This window comes from Mesoplodon mirus (genome assembly GCF_964341445.2).
Source record: "Mesoplodon mirus genome assembly, chromosome: 10".
In the NCBI taxonomy this organism is placed as follows: domain Eukaryota; kingdom Metazoa; phylum Chordata; class Mammalia; order Artiodactyla; family Ziphiidae; genus Mesoplodon; species Mesoplodon mirus.
Genome location: NC_138986.1, coordinates 67876736 through 67897952, shown reverse-complemented (window position 1 = coordinate 67897952; position 21217 = coordinate 67876736). Strand labels below are relative to the sequence as shown.

The following is a 21217-nucleotide window of genomic DNA, read 5'->3' as shown; positions in this document are numbered from 1 at the left end:
TGGTACTGGCACAAAAACAGAAAGACAGATCAATGGAACAGGATAGAAAGCCCAGAGATCAACCCCCACACATATGGTCACCTTATCTTTGATAAAGGAGGCAAGAATATACAATGGAGAAAAGACAGTTTCTTCAATAAGTGGTGCTGGGAAAACTGGACAGCTACATGTAAAAGAATGAAATTAGAACACTCCCTAACACCATACACAAAAATAAACTCAAAATGGATTAAAGGCCAAAATGTAAGGCCAGACACTGTAAAACTCTTAGAGGAAAACACAGGCAGAACACTCTATGACATACATCCCAGCAAGATCCTTTTTGACCCACTTCCTAGAGAAATGGAGATAAAAACAATAGTAAACAAATGGGACCTAATGAAACCTAAAAGTTTTTGCACGGCAAAGGAAACCATAAACAAGACGAAAAGACAACCCTCAGAATGGGAGAAAATATTTGCAAATGAAGCAACTGACAAAGGATTAATCTCCAAAATATACAGGCAGCTCATGCAGCTCAATATCAAAAGAACAAACAACCCAATCCGAAAATGGGCAGAAGATCTAAATAGACATTTCTCCAAAGAAGATATACAGATTGCCAACAAACACATGAAACACATTAGCTCAACATCACTAATCATTAGAGAAATGCAAATCAAAACTACAATGAGGTATCACCTCACACCAGTCAGAATGGCCATCATTAAAAAATCTACAAGCAATAAATTCTGGAGAGGGTGTGGAGAAAAGGGAACCCCTTGCACTGTTAGTGGGAATGTAAATTGATATGGCCACTATAGAGAACGGTATGGAGGTTCCTTAAAAAACTAAAAATAGAACTACCATATGACCCAGCAATCCCACTACTGGGCATATACCCTGAGAAAACCATAATTCAAAAAGAGTCATGTACCACAATGTTCACTGCAGCTCTATTTACAATAGCCAGGACATAGAAGCAACCTCAGTGTCCATCGACAGATGAATGGATAAAGATGTGGCACATATATACAATGGAATATTACTCAGCCATAAAAGGAAACAAAATTGACTTACTTGTAGTGAGGTGGATGGACCTAGAGTCTCTCATACAGAGTGAAGTAAGTCAGAAAGAGAAAAACAAATACCGCATGCTAACACATATATGTGGAATCTAAAAAAAAAAAAAAAAAGTCATGAAGAACCTAAGGGCAAGATGGGAATAAAGACACAGACCTACTAGAGAATGGACTTGAGGATATGGGGAGGGGGAAGGGTAAGCTGGGACAAAGTGAGAGAGTGGCATGGACATATATACACTACCAAATGTAAAATAGATAGCTAGTGGGAAGCAGCCACATAGCAAAGGGAGATCAGCTCGGTGCCTTGTGACCACCTAGAGGGGTGGGATAGGGAGGGTGGGAGGGAGATGCAAGAGGGAGGAGATATGGGGATATATGTATATGTATATCTGATTCACTTTGCTATACAGCAGAAAGTAACACACCAATGTAAAACAATTATACTCCAATAAAGATGTTGAAGGAAAAGAAAAGAAAGGAAGGAAGGAAGGATGGAAGGAAAAAAGAGTAAAACTATGTCAGTTTACACCTAATATGACTGGATACTCAGAAAATCCAAGAGAATCAACTGAAAAATAATTATAAACACGAATCAGATGGAACAAGAGAATTCAATGAAAACACAAAGGCCTAGAATAGAGAAAACAACTTCAAAAAGAAGCACAAAGTTGGAAGATCATGTCTGTCTGATTTCAATCTTTATTATAAACAAAAGTAGTCAAGACAGTACTACCACAAAGGCAGATAAAAAAGATCTAGGGCATAGAACAGAGCATCTAGCAATAGTCCCACACATACATAACAACTTATTTTTTATAAAGATGCAAAAGAAATTCAATGAAAAAAGGACCATCTCTTCAATACTTGGTGCAGAAACAACTGGATATCCATATGCAAAACAAACAAACAAAAACCTATCAACAGGCTAAAAACAACCCAAATGACTATGGATTAATTAAGTAAATTATGGTACACTGATAAGATGGAAATCTGTGCATCTATTAAAAAAAAGATTGAAGGAGATCTCCATGTACCAAAACTGGGGCAAGGGGACACAAAATAAATTAAGTAAAAAAAAAGCAAGTACAGAAAAGGGTGTTAAGAATCACCTCTTGGGTAAGGGTGGTAAGAATATAAATAAATGTATTGCACATGGATAAAGAAATTCTGATGGATACAATAAATGCTAATAGCAATGGTTACTCTTCTGAGATGATGATAAATATCTGCTATCTGTCTGACTTTTAAAATTTTGTTAACCACATTTAATCTATTCAAATAATTCTTTTTTAATTGGCTTTCAAACTGGAAATGCAAATAAGTTGTAATTTAAGAAACTGCTACTTCTTATTACTACTTAGGATGCTGTATTCTAACATCCATGTATGTATATTAAGTTAAAAATTAAACAACTCATTATCCCTTCACTAGTTTGACAGATCAAATTCAACGAAATGGAGAGGTTGTTTATAGAGCTATGTTAATAAGCTCCTAAAATCAAAGTTATCTTCAAGTTTTTATAGACCGAAATGAAATTCTACTGTTTTCTACCCAAAAGTATGCATTTTTCAGAGTTGTAAATTTTGTTAAAAACCACATAAAAACTAGGCTTTCTCATAAAAATGATACGTACTTCCCTGACAAATGCTGCATCATTCATAACACCACTATAATACAATTCCCAGTAGCAAAGATAAAAATAATAAGCAACTCTAGAGCAATAACCTGTCAATCGTAGCTACTATTCTATAACTGGTGTTACTACAGACTTACCCTTTAGACCAACTCTGCTGCAAAATGTGCTTTCCCTCTGTATTCTACAACTTTACACTATGGTAAGAGAAATTGAGGACAAAAAATAACAGTAAAAACTGAAAAGGAGGGAAGAGGAAACTTATATGTAAAATTCCAAATAATAGAACTACTTGAAAAAAAAGAATTTCCTATGATGATTTCAAAGGGTGGTTATATAAGCTAAGTAGAAAGGAAAAAAATTAGAGCATCGTTTTTTCTAGTGAAAAACTACATGAAAAGTTGGTCAACATAAATATATACTTCAGATCCCTAAAGAACAATTTTCTCGGCATTTCTAAGCGGCATTGATTCTAACTAATAAAACTACACTGAGACACATTTTCTTAAATGCTGAACTTTGAATTATGGCAGCACAAGGTGTCAAAATACTTTTTTTAAAAAACGAACACAAACAGAAACAATTTGGCTTCTGACCAACTTTTACACTGACTTAAAAATTTAGAAAGGTGTGGCCCATGTTAAGTGTTAACGTTATCCCTACCCTACCGATTGGGCAGGGCACAGAAGTGTATGGCTCTTTTAGGCACTCCTATAATATTCCTGCTGCCAAAACAGACACAAAAGGCGAGCAGTGAACTGTGGGAAGGCCATGGCACCAGAAGTCAACCAACAGTCCCATGCCAAGCAGGCATTATGCAAAATAAGTGAAAGTAGAATGATAACTTTGTATTTGTTGAGAAGAAAAGATAGGCATTCAACAGAGCTGAGATTACTGCTAATATTACATCCAAGGGCTAATACCAAATTGAGTGGACTTGAGAAGAAGCAGTTAATATACAACAAAAACTTACATCATCTAACATGTGAGATTATATTAGAAAAAAGTTTAAAACGTTTAATTGCTTACATTGCTATTATTTCCAATATTATTCTATCATAACCACCCCTCCTCCAAAACATAATAACTCCATGGTACATCTTTACTGTCAAATAATATGCGGCAGTTATAAATCTCTTTGCATGACATGGAAATATTTCCAAGTTGTATTGTTAAGTGAAATAAGTCTCGGGTTTTCAGTGTCAAAACAACAAAAATAAATAACAAAAGAAAACCTTCCACATGTATGTATATATATATGTAAATTAATTTTTAAAATAAGACTACGTAGTAAACACTGTTGACCTTCAGAAGGCTTCACAGGTGATTTTCCTCTATATAATTCTATCCTGTTTACAGCTTTTTAAAAAACATAATATGAACCAACAGCCATGAATCATAAACTATTATAAGAAACAAGGGGGACTTGCCTGGTGGTCCAGGGGTTAAGACTCCGTGCTCCCAACACAGGGGGCCTGGGTTCAATCCCTGGTCAGGGAACTAGATACCACATGCCCCAACTAAGAGCCCACAAGCCACAAGTAAAGATCTCGAACACCACAACGAAGACCCTGCACGCAGCAACAAAGATCCCGCATTCCGCAACTAAGACCCAGCGCAGTCAAATAAATAAATATTTTTTAAAAAAGAAAAAAAGAAAAGAAAACAAGGAAGTAACCTAACTTAAGTTTCTGTCACTAAGAATCTTACTAAAATAAAATAGGTAAACAACAAGGACCTACAGTATAGCACAGGGCACTATATTCAATACCATGTAATAAGCTATATTGGAAAAGAATCTGAAAAAGAAAAAAAAAATATATATATATATATATGAACTACTTTGCTGTACACCAGAAACTAACACAACATTGTAAATCAACTATACTTCAATTTAAAAAAAAAAAAGGATCTTGCTAAAGAGCAGGCTTGGGAATTATATATGTTTGTCAATATAGTGCTATATTCAATTCAAGTAATTCTGGAAAAATCAAGACAAGTGGGTCTCAAAATGTCATTCATATTCCTTTTCCAAGCTGAATTTTGTTACACTACAAGTGTTAATTAGAAAACTTTACCTTTCTTGAAGCATGGATGTCAAAAAATGGCTTATTTCTGACACTAAATGGTTCCTGTGTTTTGTCAATGAGCCCCGTCTTCATTTTTTCATGTCGAGGATTTATTATTTCTCGTTCTATACACTGCAGACGAATATTAAAATCACAATCTCCAACCGGCTGTGCCTGAATTAAACAAGACAATTATTTAAATTTCAACACTAAAAACTATTTTATCAGCATAATTATCAGGCTGACATACTATACATAGCAGTCTATATAAACAGCATCCTTTGGAGTTGCGCAGTGTATAGCCTGAACAACCATAAGTGCCAGCCCTGATGATTAATTTGACTAATGACAGAAGCATACCTAAACATGCAAATGCACACACATACAGTTACTTATTTTAATTATAAATATATAAAAGAGTATGGGAAAATGGTATAAATCTTCTCAAATATAAATTGATCCAAAGTTTTCACATCTGAATTAAAGTATTAATATACTCACTAATCATTTTTATTGTTTACATGAATTAGTAAAATCTGTGTAAAAAGTAAAATCCACATAGTCAGGAAAGTACAAGCAAACAACACACCAAAATAAGCAAAAAAGTCACCTATAATGTTTTTTGTTGTTTAAAGTGCTAACACTTTGCAGCTTTCAAGAAGTAGAAGATATTTTATTAGACAAATACATTCTCAACTCTGAAAACTAATACAGAAAAGGTTTATATGATATATTGAAAAACAAAAGTTTTCTTCTTCCCCCATATGTATATATACAGTCTATATATTATGGTATATATATATGGTTTGAACCATGGACTAAACAGCACATGCACACTTTTGTGTGAGCTGAGGGCAGGGGCTTGTCCTCTCCTAATGGTATATACGACTTCAGCTATAACGTATCACCTGGGCGACAGTAGTGGTGCGGATCAGCAGCATCACCTCAATGGTGTATCAAGTACCCTTGTCTTTATTCTGCAACTGGACACACTTCCATGCATTTTTCCCATCTTTTCTGCCTTCTTCCTCTTCTCTAATCTATATCACTCAACCTAACATTTTACCCAACCTACTGTTTACAAAGGGGTGGCAACACTTGCTTAATCTGTGAACATTAAATACACCTCAAGGATGACTTGTTCTCAACTTTGGAAGGATGACAATTTTGATACTCAGCAAAGAATATGGAGCAAGACAAGTGAGCAAGAGCTAGGTATAAGGGAGAATATGTTCCCTTTACATAAAGGCATACAACTGTTTGTAAAGGGTATTTACTGAAGAAATGCTAGTTAGTAAATAACCACACAGTCCATGTGCAGACTTTTCCATGTCACCTATGTCATCAACAAGGTTGAAAAACCTAAAATGTCAGGCTTATTTATTAGATGAGTTGAGACCCCTATAAAATTAAAGTGAAACAAGCAAGCCCTCTTTTTAAGAAATAAAATTAAAAGTCTAAAAATTGTTTAAAAAAATTGTAAGTAGTCTAAATTCCCTCCTAGATACTCTTCACTTTAAAATTCACCAAAACAACTAGAATAGATTGAAATCAAGTTCACCTTCAAATCTCTGTTGCCTATCATAAAGGAAGCTCCTGATAGATTAGGTGTTGAATCGTTGAGAATAGACTACAGGAAGCGCTCAAAAACTATTGACTAACTGGCCTCCCTGTTTTGAGTTCTTTCTCACTTAAAAACACTATCCACGATGCCAGTGGAGTTATCCTTCAAAGCAATAAAAATATGATCATATCATTACCGTAACCAAAACCCTTCAGTAGTGTCCTATTATATACAGAACAAAGAACTAAGCTAAAATGTCTTATTCAAGTAATCTGGTCTCCTACCCACTAATCCATTCTCATTTCCTGCTATGTCTCACATCTCACCATCCATCAAGTACACTAAAAACCATCTAATGCTCCTGACTTCTAAGGCTCACTCCTTCAAAATTAATCTGTATCACTTTCTCTGTCTACAACTCCACACTTCAAATAACTCAAGTATACCCAGGGTAAGCTGGAATATTCTCACCTCTCTGGTACCTCTCATATATTTGTATATCTCCCATATATCTTTGACATTATACTTATAATATCATTATAATAATCCTTTACATTTACATCCCCATTCATAAGACCACTGGTCTGCAAATTTCTTTTTTGTTTGTTTCTTTTGACTGAACAGCATGCAGGATCTTAGTTCGCTGACCGGAGATCAAACTCATGCCCCCTGTAGTGGAAGCGTGGAGTCCTAACCACTGGACCGCCAGGGAAGTCCCTGAAAATTTCTTTTGATTTTGTATCCAATCTAAACACATATCCGAACAATTGTGTATAATACATACATATTAATTTTTAATAAATTGCATACATGCACAACTGTATAATATGTTATAAAATGGACAAAAATAGAATAATAGATTAAGAATGAAAAGGAGTTCTCCAATTTTCTTTCCAAATCCCAATGAACTGTTGTAGAAGTAGCCTCCTTTGGAGGTCAGGGCACCAAATTATAAACTCCCTGGAAGGCAAGAAATTATGTCCTATTCTTCTGGGCATACTCATTACCTAGACTAATACTTGACATATAAAAAAATATCAATGAAATACTTGCTGTACAAAATAATAAACTAAGGAACTGAAAAGTTTCAAACAATTATTTCAAAAAACTTTTTTCTAAGGGTGACCTTGATTTCATGATTCAAAATAAACAAAAAGGTTAACCATCAATGAAAGTTCCACAGTATATTAAAGAATTAAATATATGACACTTTCAATTATAAATATATCCTATTATCAGAAATGTGAAAAACTGTGACTTAAAAAACCAATGAAATAGTCACTCCCTCTTGCAAGAACACCGGAATCGCAACTAACTGCTGAACAATCATCAACAGGAAGAAACTGGAACTCATCAAACAAGATACCCCACATCCAAAGACAAAGGAGAAGCCACAATGAGACGGTAGGAGGGGCGCAATCATAATAAAATCAAATCCCATAACTGCTGGGTGGGTGACTCACAAACTGGAGAACACTTATACCACAGAAGTCCACACACTGAAGTGAAGGTTCTGAGCCCCACGTCAGGCTTCCCAACCTGGGGGTCCGGCAACGGGAGGAGGAATTCCTAGAGAATCAGACTTTGAAGCCTCCTGGGAATAGATTGCAGGATTTCGACAGGACTGGGGGAAACAGAGACTCCACTCTTGGAGAGCACACACAAAACAGTGTGCACATCAGGACCCAGGGGAAGGAGCAGTGACCCCATAAGAGACTGAACCAGACCTAGCTGCTAGTGTTGGAGGGTGTCCTGCAGAAGTGGGGGGTGGCTGTGACTCACTGTGGGGACAAGGACACTGGCAGCAGAAGTTCTGGGAAGTACTCCTTGGCATGAGCCCTCCCAGAGTCCGCCATTAGTCTCACCAAAGAGCTGGGTAGGCTCCAGTGTTGGGTCACCTCACGCAAAACAAGCAACATGGAGGGAACCCGGCCCCACCCATCAGCAGACAAGTGGATTAAAGTTTTACGGAGCTCTGCCCACCAGAGCAACACCCAGCTCTACCCACCACCAGTCCCTCCCAACAGGAAACTTGCTCAAGCCTCTTAGATAGCCTCTTCCACCAGAGGGCAGACAGCAGAAGCAAGAAGAACTACAATCCAGCAGCGTGGAACAAAAAGCACATTCATAGAAAGACAGACAAGATGAAAAGGCAGAGACCTATGTACCAGAAAAAGGAACAAGAGAAAACCCCAGAAAAACAACCAAACAAAGTGGAGATAGGCAACCTTTCATAAAAAGATTTCAGAATAATTATAAGGAAGATGATCCAGGACCTTGGAAAAAGCATGGAGGGAAAGATCGAGAAGATGCAAGAAATGTTTAACAAAGACCTAGAAAATTTAGAGAACAAACACCTAGAAGAATTAAAGAATAAACAAACAGAGATGAAAAAAACAATAACTGAAATGAAAAATACACTAGAAAGAATCAATAGCAGAATAACTGAGGCAGAAGAACGGATAAGTGACCTGGAAGACAGAATAGTGGAATTCACTGCCACAGAACAGAATAAATAATGAAAAGAAATGAAGACAGCCTAAGAGACCTCTGGGACAACATTAAACACAACAACATTCGCATTATAAGGGCCCCAGAGGAGAAGAGAGAGAGAAAGGACCCAAGAAAATATTTGAAGACATTATAGTCGAAAACTTAAATAACATGGGAAAGGAAATAGCCACCCAAGTCCAGGAAAACCAGAGAGTCCCAGGCAGGATAAACCCAAGGAGAAACACACCGAGACACATAGTAATCAAACTGGCAAAAAATAAAGACAAAGAAAAATTACTGAAAGCAGCATGGGAAAAACAACAAATAACATACAAAGGAACTCCCATAAGGTTAACAGCTGATTTCTCAGCAGAAACTCTACAACCAAGAAGGGAGTGGCATGATATATTTAAAGTGATGAAAGGGAAGAACCTACAACCAAGATTACTCTACCCAGCAAGGATCTCATTCAGATTCACTGTAAATCAAAAGCTTTACAGACAAGCAAAAGCTAAGAGAATTCAGCACCACCAAACCAGCTCTACAACAAATGCTAAAGGAACTTCTCCAACTGGGAAAAACAAGAGAGGAAAAGGACCTACAAAAACAAACCCAAAACAATTAAGAAAATGGTCATAGGAACATACGTATCGATAACTACCTTAAACGTGAATGGAGGGGGCTTCCCTGGTGGCGCAGTGGTTGAGAGTCCGCCTGCCGATGCAGGGGACGCGGGTTCGTGCCCCTGTCCGGGAGGATCCCACATGCCGCGGAGCGGCTGGGCCCGTGAGCCATGGCCGCTGGGCCTGCGCGTCCGGAGCCTGTGCTCCGCAACGGGAGAGGCCACAACAGTGAGAGGCCCGCGTAATGCAAAAAAAAAACAAAACCAAAAACAAAAAAAAAACGTGAATGGATTAAATGCTCCAACCAAAAGACACAAGTTCGCTGAATGGAAACAAAAACAAGACCATATATATGCTGTCTACAAGAGAACCACTTCAAACCTAGGGACACATACAGACTGAAAGTGAGGGGATGGGAAAAGATATTCCATGCAAATGGAAATCAAAAGAAAGCTGGAGTAACAATACTCATTATCAGATAAAATAGACTTTAAAATAAAGATGATTACAAGAGACAAGCAAGGACACTACATAATGGTCAAGGGATCAATCCAAGAAGAAGATATAACAATTGTAAATATATATGCCCCAACACAGGAGCACCTCAATACATAAGGCAACTGCTAACAGCTATAAAAGAGAAAATTGACAATAACACAATAATAGTGGGGGACTTTAACACTTCACTTACACCAATGGAAAGATCATCCAAACAGAAAATTAATAAGTAAACACAAGCTTTAAATGACACAAAAGACCAGATACATTTAATTGATATTTATAGGACCTTCCATCCAAAAACAGCAGATTACACTTTCTTCTCAAGTGCACACGGAACATTCTCCAGGATAGATCACATCTTGAGTCACAAATGAAGCCTCAGTAAATTTAAGAAAACTGAAATCATATAAAGCATCTTTTCTGACCACAACGCTATGAGATTAGAAATCAATTACAGGGAAAAAACATTAAAAAAACACAAACACATGGAGCCTAAGAATACGTTACTAAATAACCAAGAAATGATTGAAGAAATTAAAGAGGAAATCAAAAAACACCTAGAGAAACATGACAACGAAAACACAACGATCCAAAACCTATAGGATGCAGCAAAAGCAGTTCTAAGAGGGAAGTTTATAGAAATACAAGCCTACCTCAAGAAACAAGAAAAATCTCAAATAAACAACCTAACCTTACACCTAAAGGAACTAGAGAAAGAAGAACATACAAAACCCAAAGTTAGTAGAAGGAAAGAAATCATAAAGATCAGAGCAGAAATAAATGAAATAGATACAAAGAAAACAGTAGCAAAGATCAATAAAACTAAAAGCTGGTTCTTTGAGAAGATAAACAAAACTGATAAACAATTCCCCAGACTCATCAAGAAAAAGAGGGAGAGACTCAAATCAATAAAATTAGAAATGAAAAAGGAGAAGTTGCTACAGACACCACAGAAATACAAAGCATCCTAAGAGACTATTATAAGCAACTCTATAACACAATAAAATGCACAACCTGGAAGAAATGGACAAATTCTTAGAAAGGTATAACCTTCCAAGACTGAACCAGGAAGAAACAGAAAATATGAACAGACCAATCACAAGTAATGAAATTGAACCTGTGATTAAAAACCTTCCAACAAACAAAAGTCCAGGACCAGATGGCTTCACAGGTGAATTCTACCAAACATTTAGAGAAGAGCTAACACCTATCTTTCTCAAACTCTACCAAAATATATCAGAGGGAGGAACACTCCCAAACTCATTCTATGAGGCCACCATCACCCTGATACCAAAACCAGCCAAAGATACTACAAAAAAAGAAAATTACAGACCAATATCACTGATGAATATAGATGCAAAACTCCTCAACAAAATACTAGCAAACAGAATCCAACAACACATTAAAAGGATCATACATCATGATCAGGTGGGATTTATCCCAGGAATGCAAGGATTCTTCAATATATGAAAATCAATCAGTGTGATTCACCACATTAACAAATTGAAGAAGAAAAACCATATGATCATCTCAATAGATGCAGAAAAAGCTTTTGACAAAATTCAACACCCATTTATGATAAAAATTCTCCAGAAAGTGAGCATAGAGGGAACCTACCTCAACATAATAAAGGCCATATATGACAAACCCACAGCAAACATCATTCTCAATGGTGAAAAACTGAAAGCATTCCCTCTAAGATCAGGAACAAGACAACAATGTCCACTCTCGCCATTATTATTCAACATAGTTTTGAAAGTCTTAGGCACGGCAATCAGAGAAGAAAAAGAAATAAAAGGAATCCAAATTGGAAAAGAAGCAAAACTGTCACTGTTTGCAGATGACATGATACTATACATAAAGAATCCTAAAGGTGCCACCAGAAAACTACTAGAGCTAATCAATGAATTTGGTAAAAAAAAGTAGCAGGATACAAAATGAATGCACAGAAATCTCTTGCATTCCTATACACTAATGATGAAAAATCTGAAAGAGAAATTAAGGAAACACTCCTATTTACCACTGCAACAAAAAGAATAAAATACCCAGGAATAAACCTACCTAGGGAGACAAAAGACCTGTATGCAGAAAACTATAAGACACTGATGAAAGAAATTAAAGATGATACAAACAGATGGAGAGATATACCATGTTCTTGGATTGGAAGAATCAGTATTGTGAAAATGACTCTACTACCCAAAGCAATCTACAGATTCAATGCAATCCCTATCAAATTACCAATGGCATTTTCTACAGAACTAGAACAAACAATTTCACAATTTGTATGAAGACACAAAGACCCCGAATAGCCAAAGCAGTCTTGAGGGAAAAAAACGGAGCTGGAGGAATCAGACTCCCTGAATTCAGACTATACTACAAAGCTACAGTAATCAAGACAGTATGGTACTGGCACAAAAACAGAAATATAGATCAATGGAACAGGATAGAAAGCCCAGAGATCAACCCACACACATATGGTCAACTAATCTATGACAAAGGAGGCAAGGATATACATTGGAGAAAAGACAGTTTCTTCAATAAGTGGTGCTGGGAAAACTGGACAGCTACGCATAAAAGAATGAAATAAGGACACTCCCTAACACCATACACAAAAATAAACTCAAAATAGATTAGAGACCTAAATGTAAGACTGGACACTATAAAACTCTTAGAGGAAAACACAGGCAGAACACTCTTTGACATAAATCACAGCAAGATTTTTTTTGATCCACCTTCTAGAGTAATGGAAATAAAAACAAAAATAAACAAATGGGACCTAATGAAACCTAAAAGCTTTTGCAAAGCAAAGGAAACTACAAACAAGATGAAAAGACAACCCTCAGAATGGGAGAAAATATTTGCAAATGAATCAATGGACAAAGGATTAATCTCCAAAATATATAAACAACTTATGAAATTCAATATCAAAAAAAACAAACAACCCAATCCAAAATTGGGCAGAAGACCTAAACTGGCATTTCTCCAAAGAAGACATATAGATGGCCAAGAAGCACATGAAAAGCTGCTCAACATCACTAATTATTAGAGAAATGCAAACCAAAACTACAATGAGGTATCACCTCACACCAGTTAGAATGGGCATCACCAGAAAATCTACAAACAACAAATGCTGGAGAGGGTGTGGAGAAAAGGGAACCTTCTTGCACTGTTGGTGGGTATGTAAATTGATACAGCCACTATGGAGAACAGTATGGAGGTTCCTTTAAAAATTAAAAATAGAATTGCCATATGACCCAGCAATCCCACTACTGGGCATAAAGCCAGAGAAAACCATAATTCAAAAAGATACATGCACCCCAATGTTCATTGCAGCACTATTTACAATAGTCAAGTCATGGAAGCAACCTAAATGCCCATCGACAGACGAATGGATAAAGAAGGTGTGGTACATATATACAATGGAATATTACTCAGCCATAAAAGGGAACGAAACTGGGTCATTTGTAGAGACATGGATGGATCTAGAGACTGTCATACAGAGTGAAGCAAGTCAGAAAGAGAAAAACAAATACGTATATTAACGCATATATGTGGAACCTAGAAAAATGGTACAGATGAACTGGTGTGCAGGGTAGAAATGGAGACACAGATATAGAGAACAAACGTATGGACACCAAGGGGGGAAAGTGGCGGGGTGGGGGTGTGATGAATTGGGAGATTGGGATTGACATGTATCCACTAATATGTATAAAATGGATGACTAATAAGAACCTGCTGTACAAAAAAATAAAATAAAATTCAAAAATGCAAAAAAAAATTAAAATTTTAAAAATCAGTGAAATAAAGCTAAAGGTACTCAATGAATCCTTACTGAATGAATGATTATAGACCAAGAGATGAAAAGCATGAATTAATCATTTTTACAGGAAAATATGGTTGAATCTCCTAAACAAGACACAAAAGCACAAACTTTGAGATATCGTGAGCTGGATTTCATTAAAATTAAAACTTCTGTTAATCAATAGATATTAATATGGAAAACATATTGTTTGCCACATATATAACTAAGAAAGGATTAGAATCCAGAAAAGATAGCTATTAGAAGATTATTCAAACTTGCAATTAAATCACAGAAGAAAAATCCAAACAAGTAAAAATAAACTGAAATATGCTTAACTTCATTAGTAACCGGGAAAGCAAATTAAAACTATCCAATTGGCAAAGATCTTAAAGTCTGATAATATCAACTGTGGTAAAGTAGTACAACTACTTCTGAGGGGAATTTAGCAACACAACAAAAAAGCTGAAGTCGCCAGTTTAATCAGAATCTCCATGATGTAGGGATGAGGGACTGGCTTTTTAAAACGCTTCCTAGGTGACTGTATCCAAAGAATGAGAACTATCCTAGAGAAACCTGCACATACACACACAATGAAAAGTATATAAAACTGTTCCATGCAATAGTAGTATAACAGCAAAATATGGAAACCCAAATGTCCATCAAATGGAAAAAAGATAAATTCTGTATATTTATACAATGTAATAAAATACTAATTAAAGTGAGTGAACTAAACCTGTATGTATTAACACAAATAAATCTCAACAAAATAAGGTGAACCAAATGTTGGGTACTATAGTACAGTAGTACAATGACATTTATATAACATTAGAAACACTGCAAAAGAATACACCACATATATCTTATAGATCTACACATAGGTAGTAAAGGTATTAAAAACATTCATGGGAATAATAAACATCAAATTCAGGGCAGAAGCTGCTTCTGGATAAGATGGTCAAGAATGGAATGAGAGAGGTGTGCACAAGAAACTCCTACTAAATCTGTCATGATTTATTCCTTACTGAAAAGAAAGTGGAGTAAAAATGACAATGTTAAACTTCAACAAATCTGGAGGTCAGTACGTGAGTATGCCTTACATTATTCTCTATGTATTTGTGCATGCTGAAATTTTTCGTATTTTTTTAAAGAATTAGAAGGCTGTTGTCTCAGGCAAAGCTCCCAGACTAAGAAGTGAACCTGCACTGAACAATATTAAAGTGGAGTTCATTATCAAGAGGCAAAGGAGACAAGTGCACTCCCATTCACAGAGAAACAAGGCCAACCCCGTCCTTTGCATCTCGTTATGGGCCAATGAACATTATTCCAATATCTGTAATGAGAATAAATCAATTCTGGAACACCTTACTTTTGAGGAATATAGTGGTCACAGACAGAACAAAAATAAAACTTGATTTCTGACTGAGTTCCTTAAATTTGAAACTCTGAAATATAGAAATTCAACAAAAAAATGAGATACATACATTGAACATTTCCAGGAAAAAATAACCTGGATAAACGCAATCCTGAATCTTACTACTGCGATGTAAAATGTATACCCCTAAAACAGAACTTTTTAAAAGCCTTGTTATAAATCTTCAAAACCTTATAACTTAACACTTTTAATTCCAGAAGTCTTAATTGCTTTCAGTCTGGTTTGAATACTAAGTGATTATGCAATTTGAATAACACGTCTAGAGGAATGATTACACCTTTTCATGGACATACACTACTGAAAGAACTTCTTGCATTTACAGAAGTCATCTTGTACTGCCTAAATAATTTAGTCATTCATACTATAACTAAAGATAAACAGGAGAACAGATTCTTGATGAGCCTAACATTGTAGGAAATGGGTAGAGAATATAATTCCTATTTTTTTAATCTATTTACAACAGGCAATTTTATATTTTGTTTTCAAGTTTCCTGCATGTACTCATGAATAACATAGTTGTGCCTCCATGTTACACAGTCAACACTCATAGTCAGTTTCTCTGTTTGTGTTTTGTTTTGTTTTAAGTGACAGACTAATAAAATTTGGAGACTTTTTAATCGAGTACAGGATAACTAAAATTGAGAATTTTCCATTTTACAAAATGCTGTCTTATTTTATCACAATTAAACTTTTTTCCTTACTCACTTGAAGTTCCTAAAGAATCCAAACACAAAGAAATGTGCTAAATATTAGGCAATTAAGAGAAAGAAAAGGATACATAAAAGTATTAATAAAGTATCAAATGGGTAATTTGGATGAGTCATCATTCTGCTTTCCTACTATCTCTAAGGCAGTAGCACTTTTTATTTGTTAAAAACTAATAATTATCTCAGTGACATTTTTATTTTATAAATTATAAAAGGTACTTACATTGAATTTAATTATGTCGTATATCAAGTATCTAGGAACAGCCTGTCCATTTACTCTATCAATAATCATTTCCTTTAAAGAGAAAAGAAGGTAAGTTTATTCATACTTTAAGAGCAATTTCTTTAGTTCGATTAAAATATAACATTCACACAGAAAGTACATAAATCATAAATATACAACTTGATGAAATTTCAAAGTGAACACACTTCTACACGGATCAAATCAGTAGACTGTCAGCACCACAAAAAACCCCACCATGAATTTATTCTGTATTGCAATAAAATCATATGACAATATCACCTCATTTTTTATATTTGAATTTCTATTCTACATTTTATGCTTGAATTACTAAGCAACTATTAGGATAAAGAAACTACAAATTTTAAATTCTAAATATCAGCAACATTTAAAAAATTAATTTTGCTAAATCATTATTGCTTTAAATTCTGTTGTATGCCAATTGCTTTAATCATAAAATCGATAGGTATAAATGGTACCCTTATTATAGATAAAATCTCCATGTGACCCACACAGTCTTTCTTGGTTCCGTATCCCTCTACTATGATCAAAGGGAACGGGGCAAGAGAATATGATATCACATATCACAGCCATTAAGTGAAACGAACTTAAAATGTGCACTCTGACAGAAAAAAGATAAAGGACACTAAAGGATGATTACAGGCATATAATGTAGGATATTTTTAATTTTTTTTCTGCCATGTCATGCAGCTTGCAGGATCTTAATAATTCCCTAAAATATTAATTCTTAATAATAGGTTTTAACCTAAAATTATTATTCTTTCCTCATATTCTTCCTTGGAAACTAAGCAGTCTTTTTATCATCTAATTTCATGACAGAATATCCACACACAACCATCTAAAATTACAAAGAACACACTGATCGAGGACAAATATATTTTCTAGTTTTAAGCAACTATCACCAATTGATTTCTTTCTCAAATATGTATTAGTTAAGCTACAGACATTTATTTATGGTTATCTTGAACCCAACAACTGACATAAATCATTTTCATTACTTTAAATTTGTTTACTGAAATATTTTTAAGTACTTGTATCTGAGAATTTTATGAGCCAACAAGGTAGTACCAATAACAGGTTTCAATTAATCTTTTCAAAAATGTGTGGATGGAAATTAAGTGTACTTCCAGGTTCAGAGAGCAGACATCACAGAATTTCCCTCCCAAATTACCTGATGAAATGAGTAAATACATATCTTCTTCAAACATTAAAAATAACAAAAAAGAAAGTTTATTATCAGCAAACTAAACAAGTAAAAAGGAATAAACAAACCAGTAAGCTTTAAAAACTGATAGCCATGGAAACTACCAAAATTCTGGTAAAACAAAGAGTTCACCTCCAAGCCCACTAAACCCCCAAAAGCCCTACTTGTAAAATGACAAATCATTGATAACTGTCACTATTACATTAAAATATAGAGAAGGAAACTCAGTGGTTATTCTTGTCTTCTTTTTTCCCTCTTCCGATTAAAGAGTAATTAAAATAGCAGAACACTCCTCCTGCCTGAAATAAAGGCTATGGGACTGCGTGCTGAATTGGAGAAACAATCTGAGCATTACTGGAATAAAATATGGCTCCCATCTAGCTGAAGAAAACATTCACCCACAGTTTTTAAAAGAGAAGAGAACCCAGGGATTCTAACAAAGACCTAGGCTGTGTGGTGGACAAAATATATGAAGAAATGATCTTCAAGGCACTAGACATCCAGCAACAAAGTACAGTAACTCCTAGGAAACAGTAAATAACTATATGAGCCCTACAACTGTCCCAGCTTATTGGTCGAGGAGAGTTTCCAGGCTTCAATGCAGGCAGGGGGAGCCCAGGAGAGCCCAGCAGTCTCCCTGAATTGAGAAAATAGACCAGGTTGTCTAGGGAGACCAATGAGGCTAGAGTTTTCACAGCAGAGGATAGGGTGGGAGAGGGACGTCTGCAGATAGACCCCCATGAATATTTAGCAAAGCATGCATGTGAGGTAACTACTCAAGGTCAGGCAAAGAAGCACCCAAAAATCTTAGAGAGAACCATACATGTCACTCAACAGGGTTGGGAATAACGCCTGTTCCCACCAGCCAGATTAGAAAGTCTCATAACTCACAGGGCATTGAGTACTCAGAAGGATCTTGTCTCAGTACTGGAGGATAATTATCCCTAAAGACTCCTCACCTAACAAATCTTAAAAACAAGACTCAAAAGGTACAAACTAGTCCCAAGTAAATTAACTGCATCTCAGAACAAAGCTCAAGAATATTTATAGGAATACAAAAATATTGAGCCCCCAACAAGGTAAAATTCAAAACGTCTGGCAGCCAATCAAAAATTATCAGGTATGCAAAGAGACAAAAATATACAACTCATAAAGAGGAGAAAAAAAATCCATCAAAACAGGCCTAAAACTGTGAGAGATGTTAGAGCTAGCAGGCAAGAATATTCTAACAGTATTCCATATATTCAAAAAGGTAAGCAGAGGGCTTCCCTGGTGGCGCAGTGGTTGAGAGTCTGCCTGCTGATGCAGGGGACACGGGTTCGTGCCCCGGCTCAGGGAGGATCCCACATGCCGCGGAGCGGCTGGGCCCATGAGCCATGGCCGCGGAGCCTGTGCTCCGCAACGGGAGAGGCCACAACAGTGAGAGGCCCGCGTACGGCAAAAAAAAAAAAAAAAAAAAAAAGGTAAGCAGAGACACAGAAGACTTAAAAAAGACTCAAATTCAATTTCCGAAGGTGAAAACTACAATGTCTGAGGTGAAAAATACTGTGGTTGGGATGAACAGTGGTTTAGATGCTGGAGAAGGAGAGATTCATGAACGTGAAGACAAATCAATACAAACTATCCAAAATGAAACACAGAAAAGTTTGTTGTTGTTGTCTTAATGAAAGAACATTATTAATTAAATCTTCAACAGGTGGAAGGGTAGAAATGCACAAAAACGTTCTACTTTTGATGAAAACTGTAAACCCACAGAAAAAAGATGCCGAATCCTTTATTATGGGCCCTACCAAAAAAAACCCCAAAATCTGCATGTTTGACTTTCCTATCCTCTGTACTTCTCCATATTTCATTGCCTTTATTTGAAGTTCCCAGGCATCCACTCTTCTGCCTACCCATTTAATATTTCCTGAGCCCAAACTATACTCTATGCTCTAAGTGCTGGAGACGTTAAGCACCCAGTCCCTAGCTTCAAGGGGCTCAGAGTAATAGAAAGAGAGGAAAATATATAAGTAGCTAGGTAGAAGGAAGAGCTACAGTTTTAATGATAGATGGCCATACAGATAGAATGACCATGTAGCTACCCGTCTAAACCAAGATACTTCTGAGAGTGAAAGAGATGGCTATTAATAACTATACTAAGACAACAAGTATACACCTTTACTATTCCAGTCAATAAGGGCACACTGTACAAACATAAGGAGAAGGAGTAGTTATTTCTACTTGAAGAGTAAGACAAAGGTTTGATAATAAGGTGAGAAACCCATTAGCTGAATCCTGAAAGATGTGGTGGATATCTTCTAGCAGGATGGTGAACAGGCCAAAGGGTATTTAAAGGGCATGGAAAAGGTGGTAAACTATCCAAAGCTCAGTAATAGGTGGGACTTATGCTTTCAAGGGCTCACAGTCAAAGATGATGCTAAATGCTTAGGCACGGCCCAGATATAAGGAATATTACATTGCGTACTTTGGCTTTCATGCTTTAAGCAATGGAGAACCACTGAAGGGGTGTTTTGGGGGTTTTTTAATATAAATTTGTTTTATTTATTTATTTTTAGCTGCGTTGGGTCTTCATTGCTGAGCATGGGCTTTCTCTAGCTGCGGTGAGCGGGGGCTACTCTTTGTTGCAGTGCGCAGGCTTCTCATTGTGGTGGCTTCTCTTGTTGCAGAGCACGGGCTCTAGGCACATGGGCTTCAGAAGTTGTGGCTCACAGTCTCAGTAGTTGTGGCTCTCTTGCTCTAGAGCGCAGGCTTAGTAGTTGTGGTGCACGGGCTTAGTTGTTCCGCAGCATGTGGGATCTTCCCAGACCAGGGCTTGAACCCCTGTTCCCTGCACTGGCAGGCGGATTCTTAATCACTGCACCACCAGGGAAGCCCCCACTAAAGGGTTTTAATGAAAGGAAGTAATTAACTGTGGAAAATCTGTGGGCCTTCAAAGCTCATCTCAAAGGTAACCCATTCCTTGAAATCCTTTCAGATAAGGCCCACTTGGTTCTAATTATCAAAGTTAAGTGATGAAATGTTCCTGAATTAGATAGCAGTGGTTGCATAATCTTGCGAATACTAAAAACCACTGACTTATATACCTTAGAATGGTAAATTATATTTCAACTTATTCAATAAAGTTAAATTTTAAAAAGAAAAAGAAATCTTAAAATCAGTTCTTCAGAGTGAAGGAAAATGATGGAACCCCAGAAACACAGCATATATTAAACCTCAGCTATGTACGTGTTGATTACACACGTTCTATAAATACAGGCACAACAAAATGACTAAAAGGAAATACATCAAAATGTTAAAATTTAATCTCTTCTTGATAGTTGAGTTCTATTTTATAACATACAGACTTCCTAAAATTTTAACAATGAGCATGCATATTCCTTTATAAAAAACAGATGAAAAGACATGTCATTTTCCCAAGATTTTTGTTATTAACTTTAATGATTAACTGTTATATCCTCCTCTTATCCTCAGTATAAAGTTGATTGAACTTCGCTGATTTGTTTCAAGTGAATTACTGCCGTATTTCTAAACTCCTATTTTCCACATTCTGTGGGTCAAAGAACATAATCTAGAGAGCAAAACAAAAGCTTCAATGCTCACATATGACAGCCAGACAATTAGGCAGTTTGAGTTATTCTTGGATTTGGAATTTTACAAAAACAATTTGCAAATGAAAATGTAGAAGAAACAGGAAACTACAGAGGACTGTTTTAATTAACTAAGTGGAAAAACAGATATGGCAACTATAATTCTGGTCCAAGTAAACTGACATCACGAATCATATTGCTATTTTAAAACCTCACAAGAGTCTATTATGTTGCTCTCAGTTATCCAAGTTTGGGGTGAAAATAAATAGTACT

General features: G+C 36.1%; 1 protein-coding gene across 2 annotated transcripts in view; it reads right to left on the bottom strand.

The window, feature by feature from the left end:
* RNGTT (RNA guanylyltransferase and 5'-phosphatase) overlaps positions 1-21217 on the bottom strand; it is a 237893-nt gene that overhangs the window by 140829 nt on the left and 75847 nt on the right. For both annotated transcript variants that reach the window (XM_082633617.1, XM_082633618.1), the window contains exons 10-11: positions 16112-16183; positions 4776-4940 (exon numbers count right to left, since the gene is read on the bottom strand). In XM_082633617.1, the coding sequence (XP_082489743.1) occupies positions 4776-4940; positions 16112-16183 (237 nt within the window). The remainder of the gene's footprint in view (positions 1-4775; positions 4941-16111; positions 16184-21217) is intronic.